Source organism: Triticum urartu, chromosome 7 (genome assembly GCF_003073215.2).
Source record: "Triticum urartu cultivar G1812 chromosome 7, Tu2.1, whole genome shotgun sequence".
Classification (NCBI taxonomy): domain Eukaryota; kingdom Viridiplantae; phylum Streptophyta; class Magnoliopsida; order Poales; family Poaceae; genus Triticum; species Triticum urartu.
In genome coordinates, this window is record NC_053028.1 from 220156835 (window position 1) to 220169262 (window position 12428).

Consider the following 12428-nt stretch of genomic DNA (forward strand, 5'->3'; position numbering starts at 1 on the left):
AAGGCACACATCAGGTCTGGTACACAGCATTGCATACATGGTAGAGCCTATGGCTGAAGCATAGGGAACATCTTTCATTTTCTCTCTATCTTCTGCAGTGGTCGGGCATTGAGTCTTACTCAACTTCACACCTTGTAACACAGGCAAGAATCCTTTCTTTGCTTGATCCATTTTGAACTTCTTCAAAACATTGTCAAGGTATGTGCTTTGTGAAAGTCCAATTAAGCGTCTTGATCTATCTCTATAGATCTTAATGCCCAATATGTAAGCAGCTTCATCGAGGTTTTTCATTGAAAAACTCTTATTCAAGTATCCCTTTATGCTATCCAGAAATTATATATCATTTCCGATTAGTAATATGTCATCCATATATAATATCAGAAATGCTACAGAGCTCCCACTCACTTTCTTGTAAATACAGGCTTCTCCAAAAGTCTGTACAAAACCAAATGCTTTGATCACACTATCAAAGCGTTTATTCCAACTCCGAGATGCTTGCACCAGTCCATAAATGGATCGCTAGAGCTTGCACACTTTGTTAGCTCCCTTTGGATCGACAAAACCTTCCGGCTGCATCATATACAACTCTTCTTCCAGAAATCCATTCAGGAATGCAGTTTTGACATCCATCTGCCAAATTTCATAATCATAAAATGCGGCAATTGCTAATATGATTCGGACAGACTTAAGCATCACTACGGGTGAGAAGGTCTCATCGTAGTCAATCCCTTAAACTTGTCGAAAACCTTTTGCGACAAGTCGAGCTTTGTAGACAATAACATTACCGTCAGCGTCAGTCTTCTTCTTGAAGATCCATTTATTTTCAATTGCTTGCCGATCATTGGGCAAGTCAACCAAAGTCCACACTTTGTTCTCATACATGGATCCCATCTCAGATTTCATGGCTTCAAGCCATTTTGCGGAATCTGGGCTCACCATTGCTTCTTCATAGTTCGTAGGTTCATCATGATCTAGTAGCATGACTTCCAAAACAGGATTACCGTACCACTCTGGTGCGGATCTTACTCTGGTTGATCTACGAGGTTCAGTAGTAACTTGTTCTGAAGTTTCATGATCATCATCATTAGCTTCCTCACTAACCGGTGTAGGTGTCACAGAAACCGGTTTCTGTGATGTACTACTTTCCAATAAGGGAGCAGGTATAGTTACCTCATCAAGTTCTACTTTCCTCCCACTCACTTCTTTCGAGAGAAACTCCTTCTCTAGAAAGGATCCATTCTTAGCAACAAATGTCTTGCCTTCGGATCTGTGATAGAAGGTGTACCCAACAGTCTGCTTCGGGTATCCTATGAAGACACATTTCTCCGATTTGGGTTCAAGCTTATCAGGTTGAAGCTTTTTCACATAAGCATCGCAGCCCCAAACTTTCAGAAACGACAACTTTGGTTTCTTGCCAAACCATAGTTCATAAGGCGTTGTCTCAACGGATTTTGATGGTGCCCTATTTAACGTGAATGCGGCCGTCTCTAAAGCATAACCCCAAAACGATAGCGGTAAATCTGTAAGAGACATCATAGATCGCACCATATCAAGTAAAGTACGATTACGACATTCGGACACACCATTACGCTGTGGTGTTCCGGGTGGCGTGAGTTGCGAAACTATTCCGCATTGTTTCAAATGTAAACCAAACTCGTAACTCAAATATTCTCCTCCACGATCAGATCGTAGAAACTTTATTTTCTTGTTACAATGATTTTCAACTTCACTATGAAATTGTTTGAACTTTTCAAATGTTTCAGACTTATGTTTCATTAGGTAGATATACCCATATCTACTTAAATCATCTGTGAAGGTGAGAAAATAACGATATCCGCCACGAGCTTCAACATTCATTGGACCACATACATCTGTATGTATGATTTCCAACAAATCTGTTGCTCTCTCCATAGTACCGGAGAACGGCGTTTTAGTCATCTTGCCCATGAGGCACGGTTCGCAAGTACCAAGTGATTTATAATCAAGTGGTTCCAAAAGTCCATCAGTATGGAGTTTCTTCATGCGCTTTACACCGATATGACCTAAACGGCAGTGCCACAAATAAGTTGCACTATCATTATCAACTCTGCATCTTTTGGCTTTAACATTATGAATATGTGTATCACTACTATCAAGATTCATCAAAAATAGACCACTCTTCAAGGGTGCATGACCATAAAAGATATTACTCATATAAATAGAACAACCATTATTCTCTGATTTAAATGAATAACCATTTCGCATCAAACAAGATCCAAATATAATGTTCATGCTCAATGCTGGCACCAAATAACAATTATTTAGGTCTAATACTAATCCCGATGGTAGATGTAGAGGTAGCGTGCCAACCGCGATCACATCGACTTTGGAACCATTTCCCACGCACATCGTCACCTCGTCCTTCGCCAGTGTTCGCTTAATCCGTAGTCCCTGTTTCGAGTTGCAAATATTAGCAACAAAACCAGTATCAAATACCCATGTGCTACTGCGAGCTCTAGTAAGGTACACATCAATAACATGTATATCACATATACCTTTGTTCACCTTGCCATCCTTCTTATCCGCCAAATACTTGGGGTAGTTCCGCTTCCAGTGACCAGTCTGCTTGCAGTAGAAGCACTCAGTTTCAGGCTTAAGTCCAGACTTGGGTTTCTTCTCCTGAGCAACAACTTGCTTGCTGTTCTTCTTGAAGTTCCCCTTCTTCTTCCCCTTGCCCTTTTTCTTGAAACTAGTGGTCTTGTTGACCATCAACACTTGATGCTCCTTCTTGATTTCTACCTCCGCAGCTTTTAGCATTGCGAAGAGCTCGGGAATTGTCTTATCCATCCCTTGCATATTATAGTTCATCACGAAGCTCTTGTAGCTAGGTGGAAGTGATTGGAGAATTATGTCAATGACGCCCCCTCCCTTGCTCCTTTCCCCTCCTTTCCATTAAGGCCCAATAAGGCCCATATACCTCCCAGGGGGTTCCGATAACCTCCCGGTGATCCAGTATTGTCCCAATCTTACCCGGAACCTTTCCGGTGTCCAAATATAGTCGTCCAATATATCGATCTTTATGTCTCGACCATTTCGAGACTCCTCGTCAAGTCCGTGATCACATTCGGGACTCCGAACAACCTTCGGTACATCAAAATATATAAACTCATAATGAAACTGTCATCGTAACGTTAAGCGTGCGGACCCTACGGGTTCGAGAACAATGTAGACATGACCGAGACACATCTCCGGTCAATAAGCAACAGCGGAACCTGGATGCTCATATTGTATCCTACATATTCTACGAAGATCGTTATCGGTCAGACCGCATAACAACATACGTTGTTCCCTTTTGTCATCGGTATGTTACTTGCCCGAGATTCGATCGTCGGTATCTCAATACCTAGTTCAATCTCGTTACCGGCAAGTCTCTTTACTCGTTCCGTAATACATCATCTTGCAACTAACTTATTAGTTGCATTGCTTGCAAGGCTTAAGTGATGTGTATTACCGAGAGGGCCCAGAGATACCTCTCCGACAATCGGAGCGACAAATCCTAATCTCGAAATACGCCAACCCAACATGTACCTTTGGAGACACCTGCAGAGCACCTTTATAATCACCCAGTTACGTTGTGACGTTTGGTAGCACACAAAGTGTTCCTCCGGTAAACGGGAGTTGCATAATCTCATAGTCATAGGAACATGTATAAGTCATGAAGAAAGCAATGGCAACATACTAAACGATCGGGTGCTAAGCTAATGGAATGGGTCATGTCAATCACATCATTCTCCTAATGATGTGATCCCGTTAATCAAATGACAACTCATGTCTATGGTTGGGAAACATAACCATCTTCGATTAACGAGCTAGTCAAGTAGAGGCATACTAGTGACACTTTGTTTGTCTATGTATTCACACAAGTATTACGTTTCCGGTTAATACAATTCTAGCATGAATAATAAACATTTATCATGATATAAGGAAATAAATAATAACTTTATTATTGCCTCTAGGGCATATTTCCTTCAGGCGTACGCCGGTGTCTTGCCTGGTTTTTCTCTTGCGAGGACCTCCATTGATCCCACATGGACTCCACCGAAGCGGAGGCACCGCCTTCCCCTCCGGCTGAAGCATCAGCCAAGGGTTCTACTCTGATGAGTGGTGGGGAAGAGAGCCATCCTTTGCGCTGAAGCATATACCTCCATGGCTCCCAGCAGTCTGGTGATCGGGCTGCCGGACACGAAGAAGACAAAGGGATCCGCGGGCGGTGATTTAGATTACGTATTATTATACCTTCAAATCCAGACTAGCCCCGCTTATTGATTTAAATGTAATGAAATATGTCATGTTTATATGAAAATCTGGTATTTTCATATGAAATCTTTCATGTTTATATGAATTTCGACCGTGTTTGCATGAAATTCTTCCAGTTTGTTCGAGTTATTGTGAAAATGTATGCGGCTATGGTTGGATTGCTGCCTCCCGCATTCGTGACCACGGACCTGCCCCCCCGGTCCGCGGACAGATGCGGGAGGATTTTTTGCGTGTAGCTGTTGGAGATGCCCTTAGCGCTGCCACCACCTATAGTTCCACCTAGCCTTACTCCGAAGCAAGATACAAAGAGATCAAAAGACTGGAATGCGGACTGTGATTGGAGCACGAGCAAGAAGGGAACTTAAGATGCAAAAACAAATGAAGCACGATCAGAGGGCCTCCTCGAGGGCCACCATCAGGCACAATGTCTATCTTGAGTTGGAATTTTCATGGCTTGGGTAATTCCGCGGCCGTTTGAGAGGTTTGTGAACTCATTAGCAGATTTACCCCAGATGTGTTATGCTACCATGATATGGGCTCCCGAGAGCCCTTGGATATGAGATCCAATGGTCATGAGATGAGCTCTCGGACTTGCGCATAAATAACGGTTCCTTAGAGAAGTTTTTTGCGAACTTGCAGGAGCTCGGTACTTGACCATTGGATATCTGATCCAAGGGCTCTCGGAAGCCCGTATTGTGGGAGCATAGTATTCCCCGTATCACTTGATGCACACTCCCATTGCCCCCTCAAGGGACACTGCAAGATCCACTTTAGGAATCCGTTTACTTGCCTTCCCTGTTGGCGGATCGGACATCACGCTCGGGACTACACAAATCCTTTGTCACTATCTTCATTGTCGTACCTGCTTCTCTATCGTAAACTGCCGATGTGTAGCGTTCACCACTGCAGCTGTCAATTCCTCCTGCAACGTATCAAGTGTCGCACCAGGCGACTCACATCAGTGGCTCCTCGATGCACCCTAATGAAGGACACATCATCACTGTTTCCACGCCGGAGATGGATGCTAATGCGGCTAACCTTGCTTACCTAGGTGCTATGTGATACGTCTCCGTCATATCTATAATTTTTGATTGTTCCATGCCAATATTATACAACTTTCATATACTTTTGGAAACTTTTTATACTATTTTTGGGACTAACATATTGATCCAGTGCCCAGTGCCAGTTCCTATTTGTTGCATGCCTTTTGTTTCGCAGAAAATCCATATCAAATGGAGTCCAAACGAGATAAAAACTTACGGAGATTTTTTGGAATATATGTGATTTTTGGGAAGAAGAATCAAAACGAGACGATGCCCGAGGGGGCCACGAGGCAGGGGGCGCGCCCCAGGGGGGTGGGAGCGCCCTTGACCCTCATGGCCACCCCGTAAGGCGGTTGGTGCCCTTCTTTCGCCACAAGAAAGCCAATATCCCGATACAAATCATGTTAAAATTTCAGCCCAATCAGAGTTACGGATCTCTGGTGATATAAGAAACGGTGAAAGGCCAGAATCTGGAACGCAGAAACAGAGAGAGACAGTGAGACAGATCCAATCTTGGAGGGGCTCTCGCCCCTCCGCCGCCATGGAAGCCATGGACCAGGGGGTAAACCCTTCTCCCATCTAGGGAGAAGGTCAAGAAAGAAGAAGAAGAAGAAGAAGAAGAAGGGGAGCTCTCTCCCGGTGGCGTCGGAACGCCGCCGGGGCCATCATCGTGTGACGGCGATCTACACCAACACCTCTGTCATCTTCACCAACATCTTCATCACTTTCCCCCATCTATCTACAGCGGTCCACTCTCCCGCAACCCACTGTACCCTCTACTTGAACATGGTGCTTTATGCTTCATATTATTATCGAATGATGTGTTGACATCCTATGATGTCTGAATAGATTTTCGTTGTCCTATCGGTAATTGGTGAATTGCTATGATTGGTTTAATTTGCTTGTGGTTATGTTGCTATCCTTTGGTGCCCATCATATAAGCACGCGCGTGGATCACACCATAGGGTTAGTTGTATGTTGATAGGACTATGTATTGGAAGGCAAGAGTGAGAGAAGCTTCAACCTGGCATAGAAATTGATGCATACGGGATTGAAGGGGGACCAATATATTTTAATGCTATGGTTGGGTTTTACCTTAATGAACGTTAGTAGTTGCGGATGCTTGCCAATAGTTCCAATCATAAGTGCATAGAATTCTAAGTCAGAGATGACATGCTAGCAGTGGCCTCTCCCACATAAAACTTGCTATCGGTCTAGTAAAGTAGTCAATTGCTTAGGGACAATTTCGCAATTCCTACCATCACTTTCCCACACTCGCTATACTAACTTTATTGCTTCTTTACCTAAAACAGCCTCTAGGTTTTATTTACGTGCTCTTTATATTCTTGTAAACCTATCCTGTTACACCTATAAAGTATTTTTAGTTTTATACTTGTTCTAGGTAAAGCGAACGTCAAGCGTGCTTAGAGTTGTATCGGTGGTCAATAAAACTTGAGGGAATATTTGTTCTATCTTTAGCTCCTCGTTGGGTTTGACACTCTTACTTATCGAAAGAGACTACAATTGATCTCCTATACTTGTGAGTTATCACTATAGTCTGGTTCAGAGGAAGCCAACCCATGATAAAAGTTGCCGAGGTCCACAAAACCATCCATGTCCAGTTCGGCATTGAGGGTGACCTCTTCAAGGTGGTGCCTCAACCAAGGACTTCTTTACTTTGTTAGACTACCAACACCATTGCGACAAGATCACGACGGGCCCTGGCCGCTTCTAACATGTCGACCTCGACATCCACACCATGACCTGGCGGCTCGATGCTCACGCCGATGTGGTGCAGGACAACCACCATGTCCTTCTGCATCAAGGGCTTACCGTTGAACGCGTGGAGCGACTCGGTGGCGGCGCCAGTTCCTCGCCCAGGACACGTTTTTCCACTACGAGGCGCGACGCTGCACTGAGCTGCCCTGTTTAGCTTTTTTCAGAAAAACCGTAAAAAACATGAGCATCAGGGAGCTTTGAACCGGTGATCTTTTAGTTATCAATTAGCTGTAGTAACCACGAAAGACATCACACCTCTTGTGATTACTAACTCGGTGTTCTTCTTCTTGTTCTTTTTTCGTTTCCTTTTTCTTTTTTGTTTTATTTTTTCATTTCACTTTTTTTCCTTTTTATATTTTCCTTTTCACAAATTCCTGAACTTTTTCAAAATCCGTGAATATTTTCAGAACGATGAAGTTTTATTCAAAATCGATGAACTTTTCTTTTCCATGAATACTTTTTTAAATTTGTGATTTTTTTTCAAAATCAATGAACCTTTTTTCAAGTTGTAAAGTTTTTTTCAAATTGATAATAACCTTTTTCCACCAAATGAATGAAGCTTTTATATTTTCGTAAATCTTTTTTATTTCACAATTTTTTCATAAGTACTAAAAATCTGGCCATTTTTTACCAGGCCAACTGACACAAAAAGGAAAAAAGAATCTGTGGCCGAGCAAGCGAACTGAGCGGGCGTGTAGCTGGAACCGAGCGGGGAGAGCAAAGCGCGTTGCTGGGCCGCGGCCAACTCAGGCACGCGTGAGCGCCCGTTCGTTCCAGGGCTCAGCAGGCGCCGTATAGGAGCTCCCGTGCTATACCTCGTTTGTAGTAAGGTGAATGATTCGCTAGACACACGTGCCCCCTACATGTGCCGCCCGAGATCGGGAGGAGCGCCGACTCTCCAACGCATATTTGTTTTTCCTTTTTATCGCTCTTACCTATATTTCTGAAATGGAAAATATTATCCATAATTTTTTCAAAATTGTTCATCATGCGTTTGGAAAACGTTCATATAATTTAAACAAAGTTGATGATAGTATTTAAATAAATATACAGGATATTTAAAAAAATGTTCACACGTGTTCAAAAAAGTTTGTCCCATTCATATTATTAATACAATGTTAAAATTGTTCACACAAATTAAAAAATTGTTTCATTCCATTCAAACAAATATACATTATATTTTAAAAGATGTTCACGTGTTTAGAAAAAAATTCCATGACCTTTTAAAAATGTTATACAATGTGAAAAGTGTTGGCATAATTCAAAAAAATGTATGTGATACTTTTAAGAAAATTTTCACACGTTTTAAAAATATGTTCATGACATTGAATAAAATGTGTATACAATGAAAAAAATGTTCACGTAGTTTAGAAACATGTTTCATGTCATTAACAAAATACTCATCATGTATTTGATATAAAAAATATTCAACCCGTGTCTAAAAGTATTTTCCAAATTTTCAACCAGTATCTAGAAATATTTTTCAAAATACATGAAGATACAGTACTGGGTCGGCCCACTAAAGTCGCGCCAGATGCCGATAAAACCCATTCGGCTGCTGGGCGTTGCATCGCTGTCTGCCCCGCTGCGCTAGTTGCCGCCGTTGAGTCCTTGTCACACGACGACGCGTTCGGGGCGGCGCGGCGGCTGGTGGAGGCGTGGCGTGCCGCCGTTGGTGGGAGAAGGTGGATCGGCAGTCGGTTTGGCCGCGGGCCTGTGACGCGATCGCAGGACCTGCCTGACCCAATTTCGACTTTAGAGCCGAAGATACCTCAGTCTCCAGGTAGGCTCTCTCGAGAAGGCAGGCAAGGCCAACTCATGTGTTCTATACTCAACCGTCAAAATATACAAACTCCTAAAACATTCCCATGTTTAACATCAGCAGTTCAAATGCATGCATTTCTGTCCATCAAAAACTCGATCAAACCACGGAGGAATCAAAAACTATCGATCAATCTACCCGTTAAGGATTAGCATAAATATTTCTTACAGATGGTATCAACCGCACGCGAGTGAACCAACATCCACTCAACACGCAAATGCTACATATCACGCTACTAACAAGATATATCAGTCAAAACAAAACCAAGAGGCATGATACCAGCTCAGGACTATACTACAGGCACAGGGTCTAGCTATATCTGCAGATCACTCTGCATTTCAGCACCCGGTCCTGGACGTAGAACCCGGGCATGGCCATGATCTTCACCCGGGACGGGTTCTGCTGCGACCTCTGCCTCTCCACCTGGATCTCCTCCATGTACATCGGGTCGAAGGCCCGGTTCTCCTCGACCCGCAGCACCATCAGCGGTGGGCTGAAGGAGAATGCCAGCAGGTGGAGCAGCCAGATGCACTTGGCGGCCACGAAGAAGCACTGCAGCAGCTGCTCGGCCCACGGCCACGACCAGCTCAGCGTGGACACGATGCAGCTCATCTTCTGGTCGCAGAACCGGCTGAAGTCCTCGCAGTAGTACTTGGTGCCCTTCTTCAGGACCTCGTTCCAGCTCAGGTTGCGCAGCGCCACGAACGACGCGAAGTTCTCCTGGAGGTCCTGCTTGGGGTCGAGGCACCTCGGCGACCCGTTCTTCTGGAACGTGCAGTTCTCGAAGTCCTGGTACATGGCCTGGTTCATCAGAGCTTCCAGATGATACAGTATCACTTTCGAGTGCTTGTCCGCGAGTGTCAGCTGATATGGCTGCAGGAGCAGGTTCAGCTTGTCTGCCAGCCCATTGTCGGCGTCTTCGACTTGCTGGAGCAGCACCTTGCAGAACTGTTTGATGGAGAGGCGGGCTTCTGATACTATCTGCAAGAACCCTTCCACCATTACCTCCTGACTGACGGGCAATGAATCGTCCCTGCTGACACCCACTGATCTCGCCGATCTCTTCGAGTGAGATTGCGCATTGTTTTTGGTGCTCGTTGCTTTCTTTAGAGCCTTCTTCAGTTCTGAGGAATATGCTTCCAGGCTCAGCAGCTTGCTAGTTAGTTCTCCCAGAGATGATCTCATCTCTCCAACTTCCTGAAGAGCAGCGTCCCTATGCTCATTGGCCTCAGCAAGCTCCTTCTTCAGAGACTCTAGTGAAAACACCCCCCACTCCTTGAGAAGCTGCGACATGTTCTCACATTCGGCGGTGCTCGGTGACATGTCCGATTTCGTCTTCCTCTTCGACTTGGGTAACAGCCATGAGAGCACGTTTGTCCCTTTTTGCCTTGTGCGCGAGCCGACGGAGGGGTGGTGATTCGACTGTGTCACAACACTGCTGAGGTTCTTCGGAGCATTGGCATCAGCTTCAGGGGCCCTACTGATTGTGGCAGGCTTGCAAGTGTTGCACGTGGTCGTAGCCTTCGATTCTGCTGAATCCGTTCTCCTGCTGGCCGACTTGAGGAAGCTGTCAGCAGAGAGAGCAGGATGAAGGAAGGAATGATGGTTTCTACGAGGGATTCTGTTCCGCGTATGCTCATTTGATGAAGAGAAATGGAGCTCGCTGTTGGACGAAGAGAATGTGTTGTGATTGTCGACATCTGAGAAGGCCACCTCATCTTCAGCACCTTCATGGTCTAGACCGATTCCGCTCCAGTTCTCAGATAGGCTCCGGTTGTCTTGGCGAATGTAGTTCATTCCACCCAAAGGCTCTTCACCATAAGCCTGAAAGATTTCACCAAGGAAGCAACAAGTGTCAATATTAGAAGTTGGTTAAAAGTTCAAAAATATTAAAAGATGATTCGGCAAACAAAATGAATGTGGTTCAGCTCTAACCCCTCGGTGACTTTTGCTTCTTTGTTTTAGTTATTACTGTTTTGCTTTCTTTTGCAGTTAGTTCTGCTTTGTTAGCTTTGTGGCTGTTTTGGTTTTGTAAGCATTCTGACATCTCGGAGTTCTTCTTAAAATACAAAATGATGTGCATTTCTATGCGTGTCGAGAGGAAAAAAGTGATGTATATACCAACAAAGGGCAACATAATTTGGGAAAGAATGCAGACATAGTGACATACTAGAACCAAGTACATGCTAAAATGGTTTGTTATGATTGTTCAGATTACTAGTGGTTCCTTTTTTGTAACTGTACCGGAAAAACATTTATAGCCAACCAAAGAGCTTGGCGGTACGATTTAGTAAATGCATTCCACTGCGGAGAAGTTAGCTCATTCACCAACCTGTATAAGATGGCTGTTCTGGAATGTTGCAAATTAGACCAGGCAGAAGACAGTCAGGGCTCTAGACACCTATTTATGTGAAAAAGATCATTGCCTTTCGTATGCATACAAGAAAATAGCCTTGCTTGTATCTAACTTAGCCATGGTAACTGAAAAAAACTTAGTGAGCAAACCCTGACTGACATCCACCTTGTTAATCAAGATTGAGCTTTTACCTGGCAAACTCCAATCAACATAGCATATTTGAGCACACTGTTTTTCAGCTTTTATTTCAACCAAGGACTATCGGTAAAGAAAGTTGAATTTAAAAATGGTGCGAGTGCGACCCGCACAAAGAACACGCCCACAATAAGAATAAGCAAATCCTGCAGCAACCTAACTCGACAGCCAGATGCAGAAGTGTGCACTTTCTTTTAGCATGGCGGACAGTGGCAAATCTAGCACCAATGGAGCTGCCGTTGGCAGACACCGCTGCTCCTTAGACCGAGAAACAGTAATAAGCGCAAAACAGGCAAGAGCGTGCTCACCGGGGTGAAGACGGGGTAGTCCTCGGCGACGGCAGCGGCCCTGGGGAACGCCGGCGACGCGGCGGGCGGCACGCGGATGACGGCGGGGCTGCGGCCAGCGCCGGCGCCGGCGCCAGCGTAGGCGGCGGCATTGGCGCCGCCGCCCTGCAGGAGCGCGGCGTGGAGCGCGCGCAGCTCCGTGGCCTTGGCGATGGCCGCCTGGATTTCCTGGCGCGTGGCCGGGAACGCGGCGGGCGGGCGGGCGGAGGACGACGGGGCCGAGGCAGCCTCCGCGGCCATGGGCGCCGCGACGGCCGAGGGCGACGGCGCGGGGAGCGGGTCAAAGGCCGCGTCTTTGGGTTTGGCTGTGCGCGGAGTTGTGGCGCTGGCCGGAGGGAGGGAGGGAATAATGGCTTGTTGTATGTTTTGTCCGTGTATGTCATGTACAGTACTCCCTCCGTTTCTAAATACTTGTCTTTCTAAGCATTTCAACAAATGACTACATACGAAACAAAATGAGTGAATCTACACTCTAAAATATGTCTACATACATCCGTATGTAGTAGTCATTTGAAATGTCTAGAAAGACAAATATTTAGGAACGGAGAGAGTAGTATTTTGTATCTCAACTGTGCGGTAATCATGCTTGG

At 45.0% G+C, this 12428-nt stretch overlaps 1 protein-coding gene across 1 annotated transcript; it reads right to left on the minus strand.

The window, feature by feature from the left end:
• Window positions 1–9063: 9063 nt before the first annotated feature.
• LOC125521001 (IRK-interacting protein-like) lies at window positions 9064–12200 on the minus strand. Its single transcript, XM_048686040.1, has 2 exons — window positions 11800–12200; window positions 9064–10764 (listed from the first exon to the last, which is right to left on the minus strand). Exons 1-2 carry the CDS (start codon window positions 12076–12078, stop codon window positions 9250–9252), a joined length of 1794 nt encoding a protein of 597 aa, XP_048541997.1. The 5' UTR covers window positions 12079–12200; the 3' UTR covers window positions 9064–9249.
• Between the last annotated feature and the right edge of the window lie 228 nt (window positions 12201–12428).

Coding starts and splice junctions, on each gene's coding strand:
- LOC125521001 (XM_048686040.1), bottom strand. CDS start 12,078: ATGGCCGCGGAGGCTGCCTCGGCCCCGTCGTCCTCCGCCCGCCCGCCC. Junction 10,765..11,799: donor ACTACCCCGTCTTCACCCCG/GTGAGCACGCTC, acceptor GAAATCTTTCAG/GCTTATGGTGAAGAGCCTTT.